The sequence below is a fragment of the Hermetia illucens genome, chromosome 2 (genome assembly GCF_905115235.1).
Source record: "Hermetia illucens chromosome 2, iHerIll2.2.curated.20191125, whole genome shotgun sequence".
In the NCBI taxonomy this organism is placed as follows: domain Eukaryota; kingdom Metazoa; phylum Arthropoda; class Insecta; order Diptera; family Stratiomyidae; genus Hermetia; species Hermetia illucens.
The window spans coordinates 160,589,081-160,615,360 of record NC_051850.1 but is presented as its reverse complement, the minus strand read 5'-3'; the positions used below and the strand labels follow the sequence as shown (position 1 = coordinate 160,615,360).

At 46.3% G+C, this 26,280-nt stretch overlaps 1 protein-coding gene across 4 annotated transcripts in view; it reads right to left on the bottom strand.

The window, feature by feature from the left end:
* LOC119647894 (G-protein coupled receptor Mth2-like) overlaps positions 1–26,280 on the bottom strand; it is a 59,471-nt gene that overhangs the window by 11,336 nt on the left and 21,855 nt on the right. For all 4 annotated transcript variants that reach the window (XM_038049196.1, XM_038049193.1, XM_038049197.1 and 1 more), the window contains exons 3-5: positions 20,482–20,635; positions 14,569–14,754; positions 5,960–6,211 (exon numbers count right to left, since the gene is read on the bottom strand). In XM_038049196.1, coding sequence (XP_037905124.1) covers positions 5,960–6,211; positions 14,569–14,754; positions 20,482–20,635 — 592 coding nt within the window. The remainder of the gene's footprint in view (positions 1–5,959; positions 6,212–14,568; positions 14,755–20,481; positions 20,636–26,280) is intronic.

Genomic DNA, 26,280 nt, shown 5'->3' with positions numbered 1-26,280 from the left:
GCTGACGAATTGGCCAGGCAAGGTTCTGCTCTTGGCAGTCCCTCGGGGAATACAGTCGGTGTTCCGTTGGTGGCTGTCGGGGGCCGAGTCTACTCGCACTACCTAACAGCCGCGGGCCTGAGATGACGAAGGCTTACAAGCTGTGCCAAGTCAAGGAGAATTCGGCCCGCTTATAACATAGCCCGATCACGAGAGCTCCTGTGTCAGACGCGTGCAAATGCATTCAAGATTACGGCGGTCTGCACGGTGCACTGGCCCGTAGGGGACCATGCCGCTAGGCTCGGTTTACCCTACAACTCGCATTGCCGAAGCTGCGGAGAAGAAAGGGAAACCCTCATGCACTTTCTCTGCGATTGCCCAGCTCTGGCTCGAGTCAGGCTGCGGACACTGGGTAAACCATTCTTTGGGGACCTCAGTGAGATTTCTAGCTGCAGAGTCGGAGAGCTGCTTTCCTTCGTGAATGATACGGGCTGGCTCTGAAGATCCGAGCCAGCTGGACTCTGCTTCCGTGTTCCTATAACAACAGTCACGGTCACGGCACCAATGCGCTAATTGGGCTCCTCGGAGCGGCCACTGATACCTACCTACCCATGGACAACAGTTGCACCATCTGTTCATCGGCTTTAAAGACGCCTATGATAGCATAGCCAGGGTAAAACTGTACACGGCCATGAGAGAATTCGGTATCCCAACGAAATTAATAAGACTGATTAGGCTGACCTAGGAGGATCACTCTCAAGACCATTCGAGATCAACAACGGTCTACGACAAGGGGGTGCCCTATCATGCGTCCTCTTTAACCTGGCTCTCCAGAAAGTGATCCGTGATGCTGAGGTAAATGCAAGAGGTACGATCCTCTTCAAGTCTACCCAACTACTGGCCTTTGCTGACGATATTGACATCATAGGAAGAACCACCCGAGACGTACAAACTGCCTTCATCCAGATCGAGCAGGCGGTAATCGACGCGAGATCTTGGGCTGCACATCAATGAAGGCAAGAAAAAATATATGGTGGCAACGTCAGCACCGAAGACGAATCGACCAACAACATCAAACCGCACTGGTCAAACACGAAGAAGAATAAGGATAGGAGAATACAACTTTGAGACAGTTGACAATTCCTCCTATCTAGGGTCGAAAATCACAACCGATAACAACTACGATGATGAAATCCGCGCACGGTTGTTGTCAGCCAACAGAGCCTATTTCAGCTTACAAAGACTGTTCCGCTCGAAACGTCTCACCATAGAGTCAAAGCTCTTACTGTACAAGACTATGATCTTGCCAGTCCTCATGTATTCCTCGGAAACTTGGGTTCTTAGCAAGAAAAATTGCGAACTCTTGGCCGCGTTCGAGAGAAGGATCCTCCGAAGAATTTTTGGCCCCCTACATGAGGATGGACGATTCCGTAGCCTACACAATGACGAAATCTATGAGCGATACCATGACCGTCCGGTTGTGGATAAAATCCAGCTCAATAGGTTACGGTGCGCGAGTCACTTAATCCGTATGGATGAGGATGATCCCACCCGGAAAGGCTATAAGGTCTATGGTAGAAAAAGAAGACGAGGCAGACCCTGCCTGAGATGGAGCGATGGTGTAGGTCAGGACGCCAGACAGCTTTTAGGGATAACGAATTGGTGGACCTCGGTGCAAAACTGGGATGTCTGGAGTTCCTTATTATGGCAGGCCTAGACCGGATACCGGTTGTTGCGCCGTTGATGACGATGATGATGATAGCTCCGTGGGACCAACCTGTTTCCCTTCGAGGTGACATGTGGCTTTCCAGAAGCCAAGCCTGTCGTCTATGCGGTAACACTACTATTACCAAAATGCTACGGATCTAGACTGGAGAGTCGAAAAACATCTCCTTCAATTCAGGGTGTCATGTGAACCATGCTAATTGTAAAAGTCGGAGGTCACTGGCGGTATTCGAACGGAGCACCACTTATAGCTCGTCGTCTTAGTGAGTAAGTTTGATCTTATCGTGCTACATGGGACTGTGCCAGGGCCCAATACTCGGTAGAAAAAAATTTAGTGCACCAATGGAAAATAAAAAAGATGAAACCAAACAAACGGCAACTCATACCGCACACAAAGTGGCCACTTAGCCGAAGGCACATCTCCGAAACACTGAGAGCCAGGTGATTCCACCCAAAAAGCGAGAAGTTGCGACGCCAAGCAGTATAGCCAAGGTCAACATTGGCATACTGCGAGGACTACAAACAACAAAGACCACTGCTTAAAAAGCAGGGAAAAGTAAAAGTACGTCTGAGGTCAGTATATCAAACGTCAGGAAGGAGACAGGCCTCAGGGGCGCAGGTACTAAATGGTATCTGCCAGAAGAGGCCATAAAGAAGCCTCAAGACAAACCTAAGCAACCTTTATCGGAGCGGAAGGTCGCGGTTCAAATCTCACTGGTGGCAGTTGGATTTGTATCGTGATTCGACGTCGGATACCAGCTGACTTAGCTGTGAATGAGTACCTGAGTCAAATCAGGGTAATAATCTCGGTCGAAAGCAATGCTGACCACATTGCCTCCTACAGTGTACTGTAGTGTACCGTTACGGTCGTGAATGAAGTGCTCTAACACACTTCAAGGCCCTGATCCAATATGGATTGTTGCGCCAACGATTATTATTAAGAAAATAGGGAGCAGAGAAGATTAACCCACAAGAGAGGAATCTTCCCAACAAACACAAATCTGTACTCAAGAGGGGGAACTCTCGGGTAGAACAAGGGTGAAGGCTGGAATCAGGACGCCTGCCATTGGCTATATTAGTGTGGTCAAGGGCATTCGACTGGCCATACTGTCAAAAACGTTTCCTCAGCAAATACCCACTTGCGGGGGGCAGAAAACTGTCAAAGACTTGGTGGTCAGGCATATGTGCAGGGGAAGGATTGCGAAGCTTGTTTTCACAGGGATAAGCTTTCATCCAGGTCACACACTGGTAGAAACATGTCACATGTCACATGGGGATGATATGACAAGAGCACACATGGCGACAATATTTGTTCCTAAAGCCGCAGCTCTTGAGACGGAAGATATCATGGGTTTCATAATTACTCAGAATGAGGATCTCCATACGCGATTATGGAGAGGTTTCAGGAGCAAAGTGAAGGGTGGGGGTAAACTTCTGATGGTCGGGGTGGATAACCGACCCCTGGACGCGATCAAATGTCGAAGTTGCTATTTAAACTCTAGATAGATATAGATTTGGCAACATCACGTGCACAAGGAAAAGCCAAAGAAAGACACTTCGTAGAAGACATCAGGTGGAAAACCAACTGAGGCCCCCGAAGGAATCCTGGTGGCTATAGGACCTGAAAAGATCGGACCAAATAGGGAAGTAGACATGTTACCTAATGGAAAAGGGAAGCTGGATGAGCTAGATCTGTACCTTCTAGGGCTTAGGGTGGACAGCGGCGTGCAGGAAAGCGCCATGTCGGAGGAGAAGGGTGATATTCCGAAAGTGGAGAAGAGCTCCAAAAACGAACGGAGCTAAATGGCCAGCACTTAGATAGCCCAGGTAAACCTCCACCTTGCAAAACCTCATCTGCAGTAATTGGCAATGGGGCCGGGTTCGCGGTCTTCCAGAAGGAAGCCTGCAGGTGATTTGGGAATCTTCTTGCAAAAATCCTTAAATGTAATTCAAAGTCTATAATGTCCTTCAGAGTTCCTGACCGGAGGCCTGCAAGTTTCACTGGAAGCCAAGAGGGGAACTCGAGAGGCAGTCGTGGCATTGAACTACTTCTCAGAAGACGATATCCAGATCCTACCAAAGCTAGTCGCTAGACTAGTGAAGTTCTGTGCAACGAGAGCGCAACTGCCTCTCCTCGATCGCGATCACGAAATCTGGTGAAGCAGCGACACAAACCGAAGAGGTGAGTACCTTCTTGAATTTATTCTTAGCAATGAGTTTGAAATATGTAACAAAGGGAACATTGCAAAGTTTGTGATCGGCGCTAGAAAAGAGGCGCTAGACTCAATCTAGCGAATACTCTGATGAATGGTGCGATTGGGAATTGGAGGGTGTCCAACGAGTTCTCTTTGTCGTATCACAGAATAATCAGTAGCAACATGGCTCCCCTAGAAAGGGGCAGTGATATCAGGGGCGAACTGGGTTTTGAAGCAGTGGTGCCAGCTGCCATTGACACATATCAGGCCAAATTTCCGGCTAAGACGGTTAAGTCATGAAGGGAAGTACCCTGATGGAATAGGAACTTTTAGCAGGATGAGAACAAGGGTGCGAAAACTCTTCAGCCGGGCAAAACAAACTGGAGACTGGCCAAGGTAAAAAATGCACTGAGTGCGTACGGCAACGCGATCAGGAGATCAAGACGGAACGATTCCAGGGAATTCTATGAAGGGATCGAACAGAAGCAACTAAGCTACAAAAAGTTATAGCCAACGACAGGGCAATATCTTCTGCGTGTCCAAAGAAGGAAAATCGACAATGAATAGGACAAAGTACACCTGCTTCTCTCAACTCATTTCCCGGGGTTGTACTCCATGGCGGTAGGCGATGATATTCTGCCTGAACTTTAACAAAGAACAAGAGATACAAGATGCCTCAATTCGCAAGGAAGTGAGAAACACCCACACTTTCTGACTGGGCAGAATGATAATTCTGTTGTCATGAATACTACTCAAAGTTGTGCACGGCGCAGTGGGGTACTATTACCGCCTATGTGGAGTGTGGTCGTGGATGAATTCCTGGACGAGGTAACAAATTCTGGAATACAAGTCCAGCATTACCCTAATGACATTGTTTTTATCTGTAGGGGAAGATATGAGGATACCCTAGGTGATGGAATCCAAACTCGCGATCAAGGCACTTAGGTCCAACCCGGTGAGCTTTAAACTGGAGTGGGAATACTTTGAGTGACTGAGTACGATCGGCTCGCACAATAAGCTCTAGTTACTCTGTGTTCGAAGCTATCTTTTGTTGGAAAGCAATGAGGCAACGGACGAACTGGCCAGGAATGGGGCAGGGAAGCTCCTACACGGGCCGGAGCTCTTCTGCGGAATAAAATGGAGCAGTCCGAGGTGCCAGTGGGAGGGCACAAACCCAAACGCATAAAGGACTTTTTAAACCTCCCATCCCCTCACTGCTTATAAACTATCATCTGTGGAAGCTAGGAGTATCCACGGATACTGCAGGTTCTGTGTGGAGTGTGTCAACACCTCCATTCAGGACGGCGTGGTCGAAAACCGAGCTTACAAAAAGCTCATAATGAAAAAGCGGGTGGAGAACGACGAGTGCAGAATGTGTGGTTCGGCATTAGAGACGGTTATCCATCAAAACCTTGTATACAAGCATGGGCTGATCACGAGACCATGTCCGGTTTACCGATATAAGCAACAAGCAGTACTTGATAATACTGCTTACAGCATGTATTGGGACCGGCAAGTTCTGACTAATTCGTTGGAGCCTACGACGTATGTTACGAGGCTTGTGCGGCTAAGTAAAGCCTTTGGAGATCTTGAATTACCGCCGGTGTTCTGTCCTCCCAGTATTTCGCTCATGGTGGGAAGCCGCTCGAGAACCTCATCAAGCCAAGCTACCCGCAATCGTTATAATTAAGAACCAGTCAGACGAGCTAAAGCGCACTGTCATTACTATCAATGAGTGGTACTGCTGGTAACGTTTGTAAGGGACGTTTTTCATCTTAAATTCTGGAAAGTGGGCCGACTTGCTTGTGATTCTGGAAAATTATTCACATGCGCCAGGCACCCTACAAAGGACTTTGAGGGCCTATCTGAGCTACCACATCTTATTTCATGAGACTCGGGGAAGATAACGGCGAACGACGCGAAGGGATGCATCCTTCCACATTTCGGGTATGTCTCTACCCTAATTGACAAAGTTTAAATCTTCCATTTGGAATTAATGCTCAAAATTCAGAAATAATTGGGTCCTCATATTGACGACGACTTAATATATACATACTTACCATTTAGGAAACAAGCGCCGTCAACACCAAAACCAGGTTTCATTGTGCTCGGCATATTTGAGTGTTGAAAAATCTGCACCATAATGAAGAATACCAGGGCCAAACCCCATGAGTAAACTGAGTATATAATAAATCGCCTGCGTTCATTTTTATGTCCACGTGCCGAAACGACTCGGAAATTCCACCATAAATCGAAACTGATGACATTCAACCAAAGGAACGATGCCATGATTAAATAGTACGTCACTGATCCTGTAAAATATAAGTTAATTAAGAATGGGGTTTTCAACAGAAATAATCTTAAATAGGAATTTTTTGTTTAATGATTGAGGGGGTTCCAAATGGGGAGCAACTTACTCCCTCTTTTTTTTGGTCCACCGACTCCTCGTCAAAATATTAGGCGAAGACGGCTCTGCGCCGCTTCGGTCACGCTGCTCCCAGGGCAGAGGTGAGGCAGCGTCTGACGATTTGCTTCCACCAGGTAAGAAACCGTAAAGCCGTCTTCGTCTAATATTAAATAGGAGATGTAAGGTCAACACTTAGTCAAGGGTTAGTATGATCTCCTCTGCAAAATCAAGGAAGCAGCAATTGATAGTCTCATCTGTGCTGTACCTACCTTCTCGTAGTTGGGGACTCAAAAGTGGATCTCTTTTAGAAAGCCCTTAATTGGGAAAAATGGGAACTAATCGGAAATCAAACCCCAAAGTATACTGCGGCCCGTGCTGATAAGGACATGGTAAAAAAAGTTAATGATATTAAGAATGGAAGACCTGGGACACTGGGTCTCCCTCTCCGTCGTAGTATAAATAACCTTGAATGCCAACAGGTAAACAGCAAATAATGGTCATATTCGTGAGAGACCACCGCCAGTAACGCGTGTAGCTAAGGACCAGTTAAAGCCCTAGCCTGAACCTTCTCAACAGAGCAGTGGCAAAATAAACACTGGAGAAAGCACCAAGCACAACATAGGTGTAGGAAAATCTAATGTAGAAAGAAAAGGGAAATATAGACCCGATGGCACATTGTAACCAAGAATAGACGCTAGGATTCCATTACTTGCTAATCGACGATGATCATCCTCAACATCTGACGGCTGCACCCATAAGGACGAAGGTGAAGCGAATTCCTTTCTAACAGCTAACAGCTATGTTTCTCCTAGTGCTACACTTTCCGAATATGAACAAAGCTATGAGCTGTACTGTTGAACACGTAGGCTCTTGCATGAGCCAAACATCGAGTGTCAGGGGGTGGGTTCTATTATAAGCTCTTATAGAGCAGGACGCGGTACTTCCAGTTAGTGATTACTATAGGGATACTCACAGCGACTGCAGTGGTTTTTACACAATTTATTTAGGTAGGTTATTCTAATGGACGACGTAGGTCTCTGAGGAAAGGTTTGCCCATGGAAAAGATCGTCTAGATTACCCAATTGATCACAGGAGCGTGGTTGCCCCAGTAGGCAACACATCTACCGGCGAAACAAAGGAATTTCAATGCTGTACACCACACGGTTTCGGAGAAAAATACTTTATCCGAGATTCAAAGGAAAAGCCGACCTATTCGTCAACTCCTTCGAAACGTGCCTAAACAAAGGAAAATTTCCTGCTTAGTAAAAAAAGCAAAAGGTGATCCTTGCCGGGTTGGTGTTAGATGTCAAAAAAAGGATTCAACTTAACGACGAGCGAGGAGATCGACGGGGCAACAACCTTGCCTTGGCTGAGTCAACACAAACCGGCAAAGAACAACCTTCTAATGACGGAACCGGGAAACATTGCCTGGCTGGTCGTGGTGCAATAGGCGAATGCTTAGCTAGGGCGATCAGACCCGTGTTTTTGCGGGACTCATCTGCAGTGGCTCCTGAGACTCAGTTTACCGCTGTGTCGGGTTCTCAAGGCTCTGATTCCAAATGAATCCGTGTCCGAAGAGCACCGTGGGGTTAGGTCGGCAAGGCGAATACTCATGTAAAATCACTAGGACTTAACTGTGCCTGTGGTTTTTCACACCGGAATGAGTTCAGTCAAGCCGTTGAGGAGAGCCGTTCCCACATAATCAAGATCAGCAAGGGACCAATCTGAAGTGATTCTTGCCACGAAACCTCACAACCATTTAAGAGGTTATGCTTTAGGGGAATTCTAGGAGCACCTGTTCTCGGCCTTGGGTTATTTGCGATTGGCCCCTTTGTGGTTTTGCGTTCCTTGTGGGCTTAAGCGTGGAGTTATGCTTTACCATTTGGGCGCCCTTCCCCTTAATTGCGCCAGAGGTATTAGATAGGCTTCGTTCGAAGATTAGCGCCCACGTGGCCGCAAGCCGCAGTGGGAAGTGTGTAGTGAGAGTCTTCGGTGAGGAAGAATCCTTGGCGTGGAATCAAGTGGGCGATGTTGGGAGTAACGATCAATCAGGAATTACCTTTACAGCCCTGGGTAAAAACACCATGGAGCTGTGTGAATTCATAAAGGAACGCAGGCATATTCACCAAAATTTATAGGTCTTGATAAAAGGCATCCGTTTCGTGTACGGCAAAGCTCAGGTTGAAAGAAGGGGAAAGCTGTCGAACGAAAAAGTAAGCCAGACGACTCAAGTAACGGCTGCTCAAAATACGAAAGGAAACCTTGGAACAGGCTGCGCGAAAAGTTGAACGATTCAACAGGCCAGCAAACGCCGAAAAGAAAAAAGGACTCAATTCCCAAAAAGGCGGAGCATATGAATATTACGACTGAAACTGCCGGCGAAATTACATCTCTAAAGGCGGACGCGGAAACCTGGAGAAAAGTGGCATCCCGAAAAAGAAGTGATCGGAGGAAGATGAGACCGGAAGTGATTACCACTTCCCAAAGAGGTGAAGGGAAATAGTGTCAGCCGCATTAGACTGTCCCAGAAAGGAGACCTTATATTCAAGCTCAATAAATCCAAGGATATAACCGCGGACAAATTCATGAGCCAAATCGGGAGTCGTTAGGACAGGAAGTCGAAGTGCTAGCAGGCTGGAGAACACCAACATCTGCAAAGATGTAGATAACATCAATCAAGGAGGAGGTTCGCGTAGCGTTGGAGTTCAAACTTATCGGACTACAGGAGTCAACGGTGAAGATGCTGAATAAAGTCTATGGGGGAGCATAAACTGCTATCATCACCCTACCGACAGAGATAGCACTCAAACTGTAGGCAGCAGGGCGAGTGAGAATAAGCTGGGTTATGTGCCGGCTTAGGAAGTAGCTGGCGCTGAAGCAACAGTCCAAATGACAGGTCGAAGCAGTACAGGAGATGCGGAGTGGATGGCCATGTCAACAAGGAGTGCGGAGCTGACCCAAATTAATAACTGTGCAAAGGGAAGGAGGATGTAGATCATCGGCACATTTCAGGCATCAGCAGGTGCCTACAATGTAGATGGGCCCTTAACATAAGTCGAAGATGAGGTTAACACAAATCAACCGCAACCACTGCTAGGCGGCGCAGGACCTACTCTCGTAAACCATACGCGAGAAAAACATCGATGTGGCCATAACTAGTGGGCCATATCGAAATCACGGTGGTGGCATTTGGATCAAAGATAAAACGGGCCAAGCAGCGCTATGGGCTTGTGGAGAACAGGCCTTCCAAGAAATACTGGAGTACTCGGAGGAGAGCGTCATCAGAGGAGTCCACATCTACAGTTGCTATGCTCCACCCAGCGCTACACATGCCGAGTATAAGCAGATGCCTAGCGCTCTGAATTTGGATTCAAGAGGATGTTGGCCTATAAGATTAGCAGGTGATTTCAGTGCGTGGGCCTTTGAATGAGGCAGCCGGACAACGAATTTGAGCGGACGTGTTCGCCTCGAAGCATTCGCGGTGTTAGATGTGGTACTCGTGAATGTTGGGGCGTCATACACTTTCAGGGGAGGTATATACTGGATCTTACATACACAAATGCCGCTTTAGCCAGCAGAATCGCTTGACATGCCAGTGGGGACTATAATCACAGGGGCCACCAGGCAATCTGCGTCAATCAGCTCGAAGAAGAATTCTCGCAGAATGTCGGGTGGTTTGTTCGCCTGGGCGGTGAAAGTTTTCGAGGGGGACCAGTTTTCCGCGGCACTCGAACCCAATATATCCCTGAAGGGTACGTCTAGGAACAACTAAATTGCCAGCTTACGGGCAGCAGAGAGAGAAAGGCTTTACCAGAGATTCAGGGGAACGCCCGGTGGCGGCGGTCGAGAGGAGACATACAGGCAACTGCCTGGCGGCTTAAAAAAACATTCGGGGCTGTAAAAAGAACTGTGAGGCCTACAGAGTGGTAATAAAAATGTTGCGGAAATCATCTCAGGTGATTTATCCGCGCCTCTTGAAACGGATTGGTACCACTCTGCTCCCTCACCACGAAAATATAGTAAGGTAAACGGTTGTCCGGCTGAATGTGGAGATAATACCTCCAGTTCCTGTGGAGGAGCTGCAGGAAATATGTGGTAGGATCGGTGACAACAAGGTCCTAGGTTTAGATGGCATTTCCAACCGAGCTTTGAAACTGGTAGTGAAGACTACGCCCGATCTTTTTGCCAAAACCGTGCCTAAAAGAAGGAATATCTCCTGTCCATTGTAAAAAGCGAAAGTTGGTCTTGCTTCTCCAACCTAACAAGTCACTAAGATAGCAACCGTCTTATCGTCCAATCTGCCTGCTGGATACGATTGGGAAGATGATGGAGAAAGTTACCTACAGCAGACGTCTACCCATCGTCGATAATAGCAATGGCTTATCGGAGCGGCAGTTTGGTTTCCGGCATGCCCATTCTATGGTGGATGCAATAAGCATAGTAGTGAACATGACAAAAGGCGGACTGATTTCTGGTGGCTGCTGTGTCGTGTTGGTCCTGGATATCAAAAACGCATTCAACTTGATCAACTGGAACAGAATTAAAGGGGCGTCGGCTGACATTCGTACCCCCGGGTATTTAGCGAATCTGGTGGAAAATTACCTCTCAGAGAGGACTCTTTGGTACGGGACGGATGAGGGTCCCAAAGAGTATATCGCCACACTCGGGGTACCACAGAGTTCGGTACTGAGTCCCCTTTTGTGGAATATTATGTACAATGGGGTGCTTGCTTTTCCCGTCCTAGAGGGGACTACGATTCTAGGCTTCGCAGATGACCTAGCTGTGTTTGTTACAGCAAGACATCCTGATGTGGAGGTTTAAGAGACGGAGAAGGTCAGAGCAGCAAAGATCTGGCTAGAAAAAGCCGGATTAACTCTGGCCACGGAGAAACGGATGCGATTTTAATAGCGAAATGCAAGAAAAGGAACACTGTGAAATGTCATCGTATGAAAGCCGGCTATCAAATACCTGGGGGTGATAATTGACACCAAATTAAGATCACCCAAAGTGTGCATGCTAAAAGATAGCCAGTGTCAACACGGTTGTTGCAAAAATGTTTCCGAAAATTGGTGGGTTAAAGCACTGTCGGAGGTTGTTTCTGGCCAGAATGGTGCAATTTATCCTGCTTTACTCGTCACCTGTGTGGGCAGAGGCGTTTGCAAACGCTCAGAGACGAAAGCAAGTGAACTCGGTTTACTGACTGAAGGCTTTGAGGGTTTGCAATGCTTTTAGAATCGTATCAGAAGAGGCAGCATTGGTGGTGACGGGCATAATCTCTGTCGATATTCTGTCAAAAAAATGATTGCGCTGTACTATGCAAGGCGCATGGAGGGGCACACAGAAGTAGGAATGCGGCAAGGTCAGAATAGCCTGATTTCTGACAACGCAGATGGGGCGAGTCTACGAAGGGTCAGTGAACGCACAGGTTCATTCTCAACATAAGGGATGGGGTGGCATACCAGCAGATGCAAAGCATATGATTTTGCACTACCTAAGGTCCGTAATGGGGAGTAGGAACCTGAACCAAGCGTTGGGCAAGAGCGTTAGGATGAGGAGAACTTAGTTGCGGAGCGTAGCAGTGAAAACACTTGGATGCCCTAATGTATACGCGAGTATTGCTTTTCGACGACGGAGGGATATAATGGGAGAATGGACAGTTACCAGCTCAGTATGTTTTGTGAAAATGTTGTCCTGTGTTGTATTGTTTATAAAGCGGTATGCCACTAGTGGAAAAGTTTGGTTACCGTTCACCATACTGAGTTGATTCCAGTTAAGTTCCAAAGTGGAAACTAATAAAAATCCACATGGTATGCTGGATATATCAAAACAAACCGCGGTAAGGTCCTCGCAGAGATTTAGTATGGTGACTGAAAGTAAGCCAGAGTAAAGCTGTAAAGTATTTATCCCGACTTCAAAGTCTTGTTTGCTTCTGGAGTATAGGTTCAACGCACACATTTCCACCCTTAGAGTTGATAATAAAGGCAGAAGCGAGGCTTTTACCGTAGAGACTGCGACTTAATGGCACACAGGGACCTATAGCACACGAACTCTGCAGGATAATCCACGAACCCAAAAGCCTAACTCTAGAAGTGGACAGTGCTTTTATGTGGCCAGTACACGAAGAATGCTGAAAAGGAATATCGATGGTGGCAGGTGGCAAAAAGCGGCCTTCCTTTTCTTTAGCATTTTCCCCGTTTACAAGCAGGGTCGGCCCTGATCCAACATGGATTGTTGCGCCGACGATTATTGTTATTATTGCTACCGCCGCGAATAGGGGCTGATCTCACGGCAACGACCTTTGGCTATCGAAAATGGGCTATGATTGGTTTCTGGAGTGTACAGACGCTCCTCCACAGCAGCATTGAGGGTCCTCAGAATGCTTGCTTTAAAATCGGTTTACTGTCTATCTGTATGTCTGTCTGTCCGTCACACTCATTTTTCTCGGAAACGGTTGTAGCGATTGACTCCAAATTTGGTAGAAAGGTGGGAATTGTGAACGCTCATGCATATAGTGAGTTACATCCTTTTACGTCGGATTTAAGCGGGGGGTTCCCATACATGCGAAAGGGGGGTGTGAATTTTTTTTCAACAAATATAGTCATGTGGGGTATCAAATTAAAGGTCTTGGTTAGTAGTTTTCGAAACCGGTCTTAGTTTTGACATTTTCTGGAAAGGTGGGGAGTTGAAAGTGATCATTTTTTTAACGAACCCATTCTCAGAAACTACTCAACCGAAAAATCTGAAAAAGATCAGGAGGCTGCCACTGTATGGTGCCTAGGCTCCGAAATACCCTCCATACGGATACCTGTTCAAATAAAGTTAATAATAGTACATTATTATAATTTTTAGTAATTGACAGGAAAACCCCTCTTAAGTTCACCCTAGAATCACAAAATTTTGCAGTAATGTAGGCTACAGTATAGAGCATGATCCTGCCAAAATCGTATTATTAGTAACAAAATTATACTAGGTCAAAACTGTCGCTCCTCTGCAAATTCAAGACTATGAATGTCAATATCACTTGAAACTGGATATTTTCACATAATATATGCATATTTTACGTGCTACACGCCAGTAGGGCAAATGCACACTCAAATCTCTTTATAAAAGAAATACACAAAACCTTTTACACCTGAAGCGTCTAGCTTCCGGTTTCCCGACTTGTTCCAACTTGAGCGGGAATCACAACGATATAAAAGGGAGATTCTGTAAGATGGTGTACTCTGGAAAGTACTACTCTCTCTCTTGCGGTAATGTGCTTTTGTAGTCTGGGAAGCCAAGTGGTAGCAGGCGCGAATCCCTTGTCGAGTTCCTACCACTAGGCGCGTTCTCTTGACCTGGGAGCCGGTTTTTGACAGACAGTGCTACGCACCAACGGAGACTTCCGATGCAGAAAATGAAGCTTTCCACGAACAAATAAAAGGGGTTAGGGGGAAGCTTCCAAAAGGTGACATTGTGATCGTGATGGTTGATCTGAATGCCAAGGTGGCTGATCTGACAACACATTGCTTGGGGATGTAATGGGGAAGCATGGTCTTGGCGACCGTAACGAAAATTGTGGGAGGTTGGTGGATTTCTGCAACTTACCCGCCTCGTCATTGGTGGCGTACTGTTGCCGCACAGCCTGCCATAAGGTCATCAAACATTTTGCTTCATAATGGATGGTGAATCAAAAGAGCCGAAATCCTGGAACTGAATAAAATGCACAGGGTGAGTGTCTACAAAGAGAATCGATATGCAAGCTTTGCAATAAGAAGGACCTCTCATACGGTAGTTGTTTGCTCGCGGAGGTGTACTACCCGGGGTGTCGAATATCTCCTAAAACTAGGGGATTGGACAGGGGTGTATAATTTAGCAATCAATGGTATGATACAAAGTAAGCAAACAGGCTGGAGCTGCCTTATAAGGCAACAAAACTTGATCCTGCATAAACTGTCCATGAGTTTATACATCCTAGTTGGGAAGCGTAGCGCGCTGAAATCATCGAAAGGTAAGTACTTCCCCAAGCCGCCACATTCTTTTGATACTACATCTTCCGATTCCTGTTTGTTCCGAAGCATACAAATAGCTTACGCTGGGTACGCTTCATTGACGTAAGGACGTAAAGATGCTACCAATTGGTTTTGTTAATCATTTGAAAGATGAGTGATTCCTCTGATGTGGAAGTCCTCAATTGTCTGATAGATAAATGATTTTTCCATTCAAAATTGAGTAGATTTAAAATGTTTCACTCAGTACAAGTTCAAAAAAATTATCACTTACCAAGGAAAAAACAATCTGTTGGGCTCATGTCTGCTTCCTGAAGATGTATAGCACCTAAAGTGCTGTAACCAAGAGCCAGAGCGAACAGATAACAGCACAACGTTTTCCCATGAAGATTTCGTAACTCAGGAAGAGCAGCATAAACTATGAAAGTTAGGATTATGAATGGCACCGAGATGAATAGAGCTAGAAATACAGCAAAACATAACATTTGATGAGATTTCGGGAAATTAATAAAAAAGATTAAAATAATGCTGAAGTGGCGCTAGATTTCTTCTACTTTAGCATTTCAAAATTACCCCTAAAGCACACACACACAGCGGACGTCGCCTTTCTCCAAAGTAAGGAGCTTTAGCGAATTGCCAGTACATCGAGCCTGGATCTCAAGGCGCTCATAATCGACGATTTCTCCAACTCCTGCGACAGCTCTAGGAGAACTGTTTGACCGTACCTGCAATTAGCGCTTAGGACGTACGATCTTCAAGGCTCTACATTGTCTCTCGAACCCGAGCGACAAGTCCACCATACGCCTGGTATCCGCGAAATTCGTTTGACCTAGTATGGGCCGCGATCTCAATCGATGGGCGCACCCAAGGATTTCAGTACTGCCTCACGATCGTGGACAGATTCACCAGATGGCCGGAAGTAACACCGCTTCCCGACCAGTAGGCAGTCACCGTCGTCAGAGCACTCATCGATAGTTGGATCAGTTCATATAGGACGCCATTAACGATCACGACAAGCTAAACTCTTGGGATTTCTATTGTTGAGAATGCTGAGAGTCCTGAGCCCGCACCCACTTGGTGACGGACCAGACTTTGTAGTCCACGGACTCGTCTTTTTTGGGTTAAACACCCAAGTTTTTCCAAAAAAAAAGAGGAAAAGTTGACTTGGGGTTTTCGAGGATACGCACTTACTATCGACAATCAAATGGAATGGTAGAGAGCACCCATCGCACGCTAAAAACAGCTCCCTGGTGCTAACCATGCTAACCTTCTCTTGTCTTGCTTATCCTCCGCACCACTTTTAAGGAAGATTTGCAGGTATCCCCTGCGGAGACGCTGTACGGCATTACACTCAAAGAGCCCATCGGACATCTGCCCCTCTACATTCGTTGAGAGTTTCTGTAGCCTTGCACGGACTATTGAGCCAACGCTAGTTTCGAGACATATCCTAGAGAAGTTTAGGTTATTTTTCAAAGATCTACGCTTGTGTACCCACATTTTTAGAAGGATCGAGGCCGTATGGGAACCCTGCAGCCGCCGTAATCTGGTCCGCATCAAATCATCCGCCGCAACTACGATCGAATGAACACCTTAGACGTCAGCATGCGCACCCGATGCCATTTTTGTGTAGAGAATTAGAGCGCGGATTTTACTTGACGAGCTTGCGAAAGCTCAGGACTAGCGTAGGTGAATGCATTTATGCACGGAGTGTTGGACTCCCGGTTTTGTACGTCGTCGGACTACCAACTAAATACCTCTCCATCGTCAAAGAGCTAGCCTGGGTCCCCGAACTCTCCCGCCTTGCGTAACCTTCAAATTAGGGAATTCCTTTCACCAACGGGAGGGGAGAGGAGGAAGGGAACTGTTAGTTCGAAGAACCCCCTGCGATCCGGCTCCTTCACCGGTCGAGCTCTATCTTCTTCCCAACAAGAAGGGTCCGGACGTATTGGGCCACACGGCTCGACCTGTCAACACTCCTCAGCATCTCTTCGACAATGTTGTCTGGAAGTTGATCCCCTGTGTTTAAATAGAGCTGCTGACGAACCCCATCCCACCTTCCACAAAAAAAGTGAGCTGGGCGTCGTCCACAACTCCATTGCAAAACACACAATCCGGAGATCGCGCCTTTCCAATCTTGTGCAGGGAAGACTCAAATAGAAATAGTCAGTCTCACCATGCTTCCCGATGTAGTCACGCACCTAAGTTGCCGATGAGCTGCGCAATCCATCCGCTTCTAGTTCCATTTTGCCGCGAGAGCTGCCAATCGTCTAGAGTGCGTTGCCGGTCTTTCGCGAGCAACTACCTCCCTTCGCTCTTGTCCAATGCGCTTGTATATGGGTTGGCTCCTTAGCAAGAAGGGTAACGGGAATCACTCCTGCGATCACTATCACGCCACCCGCAAAGCTCCCCGTCTCTATACTTGCGCGAGACGCTTACGATATACCTCCTTGCCAAGAGCGTCAGCCAATATCTCTGCACCCGAGAGCAGGGCAGACCGCGTGGAACTCATCAGGAGACGTCGCCTGCTCGACGTAGAACCCCCAATATTGGCCATTAGCCGATTTAACGCCGAAACTTCAGGTGCAACCTTACTTGCTGCTGCTTCGATTTGCTCAAAAGATGTCATCTTCGAGTCAAGAGTCAACCCGAGGTACTTTACCGCTGATTTTGACCCAATTATCGACTCGCCGAGCGATATGGGACGCAGGGTCGGAATCCTCTTTTTAGTCAGGATGACTACTTCGGTTTTTTTCAGTGCAAGGTTGAAACTATGAGTAGTAATCCATCCACTTATCCGTCGCATCAATATGCCAAGCGCAGCGATATCATCTGCATAACCGACCAGGCGCGACTCTTCTGGCACGACGAGTTTAAGTAGACTATCATACGTAGCGTTTGAGAGGTCCGGCCCTAAAATGGATCTCTGTGCTACCCCCGACGTGATCCCCATCCTCCTCTGATCCTTTAGCGTTTCATAGAGCAGGGATCGGTTCCTCAGATAATCCCTTAATATCCGTCAGAGATAGTTTGGCATGCGGAAAGTATTGTCTAGTGTGCCTAGATTGTCTTACGGAATGTAACAACGTAACGCTGACGTCAAACGTTACGTTTCCTCTGGAGTCTATGTGAGGTACGCCCCATTTAAGTGCCCTTGCATTGAAGTCACCGATCCAGGATGGACCAGGATCTGTCCATCTCTGCCTAAGATAGCGTCCTCCAGAGCACCAAGCCTGCGTCGAAAGTCCGGCATCGTTTCATTCGGCGTTAGACAGACATTAAAAAACGTTCTTCCTGAACACCGAATCCAGAAAAAGCCGTCCTCTCTGCCTTGCCTAAGAACTCTAAGGAGGATGCCGTCTCGCACCTATATGGCAGCGGTACCTGATTTGTCAGAGTGAAATTGGGTTCTTGTTTCGGTACTGCTCAATTGACCGCGTCCTAACTCGGGCCTTTAAATCACCAAGAACTCCTCTTTCACGAGGCGCGGACTTGGAGTCCGAGTCTCCGCGGCTTTTATAGGGGCAGGAGTGAACAAGCAACGGATATTCCTCGACGACTGTACCTTGGTGATGGATGGCTTCACTACCATAGCATTAGGTGGTACAAGGAAAACGACACAATACGTCGCTCCTCAAATTACTCATAACAAAGGCATCAAAGGAGGCACCAAGGGATGGGTGACAGAAGCTTTAGGAACACCAAATTTACTCTAATGAAAGCTGTATCCATTCATGAAAAGCACATCAATTAAGAAATTTCTTCAAAACTCAAGGTCCCTCAGATTGGATGCTTTTCGTTGCTACTCCCAAAGAACGAATCATTTGTCAAAATAATCTTGATCCACTGGCAATCGGTATTTCCTTGGACTGCGGCCTTTCTACGCCCGTTTCTCTGAATAGTTTTCTTGGACACGTCATTTTAAAAAGTTGAAGTCTTATTGTATTAGCGATGTGTTCACACCTCAGCTCCTTTGCTTCGATATTGCCTGTTTCCTCTTCCTGCAGACCTCTCGCCTGCCAACTCCATTGTCACCCCAGATATTTCCTTATCTTCATAAATCACAGCCCGGGTAGTTTTTTGAGTTGAACAGATATTCTTTTGTCTGTGCAGCAAAAAAGGTTGTTAAAGTCACTCTTGTCCTTTTCAGGTGGACTGCAAAATGTTAGGCTATGGGACGGATTTATCTCTAAATACCTCTCTTTTTACTCACCAATTGTTTTAGTAACCTCCCTTCTTCCATTACCGAGGAGAAGGCTGCTTCCTGTGAGCAACTACACGCAGTTGGTAAGAGGTTTTCTGAAGGTGACATTGTAGTCATGATGGGAGATCTGAATATCAAAGAGGGGTTTGTCAATTCTTTGTGCCGATAAATAGGCATATCTTCGCAATCATAACACCGGTTCCACACGCAAACTCCAAATCTTCACAGACTTAATTTTGGGGAGCAAACGTATCGGCTGCGGGTGCTTGCAAACCTACGCCAACCAAGCCAAAGGCTCTATTCGCACGTTTGATATTGCGACAGCTTGTAAGGGGCAAGTGTGTGGATCCGGCATAATAGCAAGGGTGAAAGACTTGTAGATTTCTGCAACTTCCATCGCCTCGTTATAGACGGTCCAATTTTGAGCACTTGATCAGGACTAAGGACTAAGGCCAGTTGGGTTTCGACTGGCAGGCACCGAGCATCTAATCAGATCAAGGATATTGTGATTAAGGAAGGAAGATGTTAAAAAGTTTAGGGTCTAGAATGGAGCCTTGTGGAACTCCTGAATCCACAAGGAAGTATTTGGAGCGAAGTCTGTTAAAGCGCACGTGACAGGTTCTATTGGAGAGGAAATCTACAAATATTCTAAATAAGGGAGAAGACAATTAGCCCGGATTAGCTTGAGGAGCAAGCCCTCTTTCCACACTGAATCGAATACCTTTCCAAGGTCTAAAGTGCATTGTCCGTTCTCAACGTGATTGAGGATGTGGTCTTGCAGATAGAGGGTCGCCTGTTCAGTGGATCTGAAAATTTCGAAGCCGAATTGACTTAGCGGAATGGGACAGGAATAGCGCCTGTTGAAGTGGATATTGGATAGAAGGGGTGGACATCACATCTTTGAGGTCGCCGGAACAACCCTTTTTAGGAATAGGTATCAGGAGGGCTGATTTCCATGTTACAGGATTAGGTTAGACTAGTTTCACGGAGGGACTGAAACTCCAAGCACTCCAGTTTATTATTTGGCCTATGGCACCGTAACCCTAAAATTGGCTATTCAACGTCCTGTCGCCTGCGACGATCGTTGGTTTTTGTGAATCTGAGAACGTCTTCCACTTGCAGAGACAGAGAGTGCATAAATTCATGGTTGAAGAAAATCTTTCTGAGTTTGCGGGTTGAGTTTCTAGCCCCTTTTTTTAAGGAACAGTGAAAATATCAACTTAAGGGCTCCAAGGCAATGGGTGGCTTAACGTCAAATTATGGTTTCAATCCAACCACATTGGGTGTGCAGATCTTTTGCAAAGTAGTGTTTAGCTTTCATATTGCCAGCGATGTTTATTATTCCTTTCGACCTAGTTATGTGTGATTAGTTCCCCGTGGGAGTATTTCACCTTTCCTAATCCCAAATTTCTAATGGGCAGTGGATCTAAGCTCCGGCTAGGAATTCAATAATGTTGTGGATGTTGGGAGTCCTGAGTCCGCATCCACTTGATGACGCACCGGACCACTTAGGGAGTAACTTACTTCCTCTCTTGTGGTTCACGGACTCCTCCTTTTCGAGTTAAGCACCCAAGTGTATTAAAAACGTTGCCTGACGGTTTCGTCCAGGACAGAGGCCAATCATCAGATGCTGCCTCACCTCTGCCCTGGGAGCAGCGTGACCGAAAGTAGCGATAGGTGGTAATTGCTTCATTTATATATAATTGCAAACACGACATGAGGGCGAATTATATTGAAGTGAAATCCGTTCGTCCGTCGAACAGTCACGCCGCTCCCAGAGCAGAGGTGAGGCAGCGTCTGATGAGTTGCCTCGCCCTGAACGCAACCGTCAGGTAACTTCTTTCAATAACGTCTATTTTTCATTTTCTAACCTGAGGAAGACGTCTCGATTTAAGATTAGGGTTCAGCTTCAAGATCTATATTCTTCTGAAATTCGTAAAAACAAAACGTAGAGAAAATGAGATTAAAAAATATTTAAGATCTTACCAACGCTATAAATTATTGATCTCGATGTGTCAGAATTTTCAAAACAGAGGAATGGATTTAAAGCCATCGTCGTGTCGCTTTCTTCTGAGGGCGAAAGACAATATTGATCTTTCGATCTATACACTTGCGATTCTTCGATGTAGATTCTTCCATCCTGTAACAAAAGATGAATTTTTGAATGCAAGGAGTAAATTTTAATCTTAATCTTGAATCTTGAAAGTTTGAAAAGTGTTTGCATGGAATTCACAAATCCCATCATCTAGTATGGTGGAAAGCTATCAGAGCGCAGAATTTACAACGTCTTAATAAATTTTACGCCTCTGCATTTGTCTCCACTAAGGACACTGACGATGTCCTCTCCGCTGCTTGGACTGGTAGCATTTGACATCTTTTATCCTGCTTAGCTCGATATTCATATCGATATGGTGAACCCAGGCGGGAAGTCCGAACGTATAGCTGGTATTGTCTGCTAGAGCAAACTTAAAGTAGCCTCAATCCTGGGCGTAGTTCTCAAACTTCTCATGAGGGGTGTCCTTCGCGCGGAGAAGGGAAGGTTCGGCGGATGCGATATGGACGTGCAAATACAAGCATCTGGAGATATGCATGCATATTCATTCGCAGGCTAGGTGGGTGGCAAAAAAATGCCCACGGGTTGATAAAAGTTGGTTACGGCAAGGATATTCAGAAGTAAAACCGAACATGGAGGAGAAGAATAGAGTTAAAATTACGGTGCAGGGTTGCGAAAACCCAGCCCCGGTGGTTTTGGGAGTGGGCAATCGGGACGTCCATATCCAAAGACCGCAGTGTCTCAGTATTGGGAACCTTGGTTACTGTGGCATGGAATGTTCCAAGCGCGAACAAGAGAGTAGAACTGTCCATTGACTCACCTGTTCAGAAGAAGCTCAATTCTTCGCAGATTTCCAACCTTACAGGCATACAACCTCACGAATGAAAATGCTACTCTCAAGGGGGATAGTGTAGCGGGACACAGGAAGGATTAAACAGTCCCGCCTAACTACCTGCGCGACATAAGGTGCAATCGGTAGAAACCGGGGAAGAGGCTTCGCCACCGATTGAACAAGTCAGCTAGCCAGAAAACCCCTCGGAGAAAACTCAAACTGCTGGCGAAACTCATGTAGCATCAACTCCGGGAAGAAGGTGTGGACCGCACAGGAAGAGTGTAGAAGCCTGGAGAAAGTTGCCGCCCCGGAAAGGGAGATTTATGAAGAGGATACCGTAGGAGGTTATTATCATCTCCAAACGAAGTGAAGGGTCATACGGTGACATTCTCAAAAGAGTGAAAGCAGGCCCAGAGCCTACTAATTTGGGGGATAGTGTCCATTAGACCATCATCAGTCTATCAGTGAAGGTAGTGAGAATAAGCTGGGTTATGTTTTGTCTTAGAGATCAGGTGTCGCTAAAACGGCGCTTTAGATGCCTTAGCTTCGCGAAGGCTTCAATAATTTAGAATATCTAGTTTTAAATCAATAAATATATTTAACAAATACAAAACCTCTAACTAGTAGTCTCCTTTTAAGCGTTCTACCTCCATTCATAAGAAAAACTTTACGCACTGGTCAGTCATGGAAAGCAGATCAGACTGGGCGTTTTTGAGAAGGTCGGAGAAATCTGTGAAAGACAAGCTCTCCACTTCAGTGGAAAAATAACACCCGGTGTCTACTGCGCGGTCAGGCGGAAAGGATAGTAGAGCAACCTCCTTAACGAGAGGAACTGGAAACCTGACTACGGACGGCCTGTCGGTGACACTGTTGCCTAGCTCTTTCAAAAGGCGGGGTAGGAAGGCTCTGCAGAAGGAAACTTCAGCCGCAAAGAAGAAGGACTACAGGCTTGCGTGACAGAACCTTCTTCTCCACCTCTACCTGCAAAAACGGAAGAAAGACAAGCTGGTTATGCGGACGCAACTGGTTTTATTCCGGTATGTCAAAACAGATCCATGGAGCGCGGACACTGTGAACCGGGGGGGGGGGGGGGGGCTCCCAGCCGACGACAACGGAAGGCATTGCGAAAGAAAGCAAAGTTTCTTCGGAATGAGGACATGGGCGTTGCTACAGTACCAAGTATGGTGATATCCGGAGAAATCGGACGCAAGAAAGCGGAACTTTCGATGAGCGGTGAGATCCACACTGAATGCAGCAGACTTTTCAGTCAGGGGCGCTTTTCGTATTAGACACCACTTATGTCTACAAACATAGGAGTTAGCCAAATGAACTTGCAGCATGCCAAAGCCTCTTCCTATCGACTGGTAGCACGGCTGGCAAAGTTGCATGACTGTCCTTATATATTTCTGGTTCGTTTTAACAAAATCTGTGGTATTGAATCAGGCAAGAGGACTAGGATGAAAGATCCTCGAAACCGAGTGCCTCCGTTCTGATGTCAAAATTGTTAGAGGCAACCATGCTGAGACAATTTTCTTCCCAAGACCTTGTTGCGGTCAACTTACAATACCAGACTAATGGTAAGAGGAGAAACGTCATAGTTGCCTTTGTTTACTTAACCTATGATTCTTTGTCTCCACCGCCGACGCAAGAACTAAGGGATCTGGTAATGAATGAAGAATCAAGGGGTCTGGAACTTTAAATGATGTGATGTGAACGCTTAGTATATTTGTTGGGATAGTAGCAAATGCAATCTAGAGGAGACAAGCGCGAACATAGGATGCGCCCCTACGTTTGTGGGGCTAAGAAGAAGTGAAGTAATTGACCCAACAATCTGCACTTTAAAGCTGTTAGAATTGATTAGAAAATTGCGAGCGCTAGATTAAGTCTTACCCTCAAATCACCGCTACTTAGAAATTAATTTGACTATTGCAGGCGAGGTATCTGTAATACAAAGACGGCACCCTAGGAAAACGGGTTTGACAAAGTTCAGTGAACTTCTTGGTGACAAAGTTGAGCTCCCTAGGGGACCAGGGACTCCTTTGACCATAGAAGATTAATTGGAAACTCTGAATCGCACACTTTTAGAGTGCTTTGAAGAGGCTTGTTCATTTCCCGAGGCCAACCCGGTAAAATGGTTCCATGGGTAAACTAAGAATTGTAAAGACTCAGGAAATGAACTAGACGTCTTCTAAACCTTGCTTGCGAAACCAGTAAGGAAGAAGACTGGTTAAACTTCCTCGACTCACAGCGTGAATATAAGATGTTCGCAAAACGTTCGAAAGGAAGCTCTTTTAGAGCGTACTGTGAGGAATTGAAAGGTGAAAGCGAGACTTCCAGGCTTTTCAGGGTCTTAAAAAGGGTTAGTCGGCCAAGTTGGACCCTCTTAGAAAACCGGATGGTACTTTATGTTTCAGTCTACAAAGACTCTCTTGGGAATACACCACCCGGGAAAACAGAGGGAAGAAGAGAATTGGTGAGTTCTGCAAATCTTTTAAGAGAAAGTGTTGCAAGAGGAATTGGGACACTGCGAGAGCGGTTGTTACCAATGCAACGGCGAGAGTTGCTATACTATCATTGGAACACTTCAAAGCACCTATCATGGAGGGCGTCTACCCAGTGATGTACTTGGAGCGACTTCTAAGAAATATTTTTCGTGGATGTCTTCCTCTAGGCTACGTGCCCTTCCTCTTAGCAGAATGTGAAGATGGTTTTCATACCTAAGCCTGGGAAAGATGGCTACTCAAATTTAGAGTTTCAGGCAAATCAGGTTGGCATGATTTTTGCTAAAATGTGTGGAGAGACTGGTAGAGTGTCACATTCGTAAGAAGATGCTGCGGTCGCAGCCACTAAATGAAAACCAACACGCATACCAACATGGAAAGTCCTGTGAGTTTGCCCGTTAGTCTTTAGTTTCGAAGATGGAGGACGGAATTCTGAAAGGCGAGTGGACATTGGAGGTGCGTTTGACTGAGCGCCCTTCCAAAAGCTCTGTGTTTTCGCCAGAGAGCATGGTGAAACTTCAATTAATTGGATCTACTCTATGCTAAACCCAGTGATTTCTGTGTGCCGAAATGGGTGTTGGTCGTTACCTAACAACGGAAGCGAAGATATGCTGCCCTCAACGAGGTGAGTAATTGACAGCTGGTGGCTCAAGCATGGACTTTCAGTAAGGCCAAATAAATCCACAATGGGATTATTTACAGAAAGGAGGAAACTGAATGGTCTTTGCCGTTCAGAGATCAGAGGTACAGCCCTTCAACTCGCCGAAGAAGTGAAATATCTGGCAGTTATTTTAGATAAGAAACTTCTTTGGAACAAACATGTAGAGATAAAAATTAAATGAGCTCTCACAGCTAATGGGGTGTGTAGGTAGACCTTTGGTATATGACTACCATTATCAGTACTCACACTGCAAAGAACTTTGTGTTTGGGTATCGCCGGTGTCTCGAACACGACATCCGGCGGAGCTCGGAATGCATTACTCAATTTTCAGCCTTTGGATTTGTTTATTCGGAGCCCTGAAATGAGAGCAGCTCATAGACTAATTCGATTAGATCTATGGGAAAACAATGGACAAGGGGGCACAGAGCATTGGAAGAGTCCTTGGGAGAACTGAACCTATCTTTCGCAATGCCTTCCGATTCTCAAATCCCCAAACTTTTGTTTGGTAGAAGATGTGATGTTATCTTGAAAAGAGAAAACTGGGACGAACCAGAAGAATGAGGGTCAGGATATACTGACGTCTTCTACACCGATGGCTCAAAAACAGAACAGAGTTCTGGAGCAGGAGTCAATCTCTCGAACAAAAGCGAAAGTGGGTTTTCCCTTTGGACAATATTCCATGAGCTTTCAGGGTGAAGTGTATGTGATGAAAGGGGTCAGGCAGTGCATTGCAGGGTACACTGACGCGGACTATAGCTCCTTGTGGCCAACCGATCTCTCTTTGATGGTGAGCTGTCTCTCCTCTAGAGCGATGTATGGCTTTTCAGAGGTGAAGCCTCTCGTCTACCAAGACCGTTAGTGAGTGGTGATAGCCACGCCCTTTACGAGGTGACCCTACTATTAACAAAATGCTTCGGATCCAGACTGAAAAACATTTCCCCCAATCAAGGGTGCCATGCGGACCATGCTCATTGCAAAGTTTGCAGTCGGAGGTAACTGTATTCGAACGGAGCTTCACTAATACCTGGTCACCTCAGTGAGAAAATTAAACTTTACCGTGCTACGGGGTTATGGCACGGCAAACCTCCTAACCTCCATACTCGTGGGAATCAAATGAGTACCCGTAATAAAATAAGAAAAACTACAGCCAATAAAACGGGACCCCATACCGCACACAAACTGGTTAACTAGGCGGAGGCTGGGGCGGAGGGAAATACTGAGAGCCAGGTGATTACACCCAAGTATGGAAGAAGTAGGGACCTCGAGCAGTAGATCCAAGGTCAACATTGGTATACTGCAAGGACAACAACCAACAAACGCCACTGCTCAAAAAGCAGGGACTTGCAAAAGCACGTTTGACATAAATATAATATATCAGACGTCAGGAAGGAGGCAGGTGCTAAATGCTCAAAAAAATCCAAACTTGAACCCAAGGGGGGAGAAAACCCGGGCGGGTCAGGGATGAAAGCAGGAATCAGGAAGCCCGCCATTAGCTATGCTATTGCAGGCATTCGACTGGCCATACTGCCAAAAATCTTTCCCGAGCAAATACTCATTCGTGAGGAGGAGGAATCCATGTTGTCAGCTAGATGTGCGCGGGATGGACTGCCAAAGTTGTGTTCACCGGAATACGCTTCCGACGAGGTCATATACTGGTGGACTGCGTGACGGAAGACAGAGTGGCGCAAGACCATAGTTCCTAAATTTATAGACTGCGCAGAGCAGAACTGTTAACATG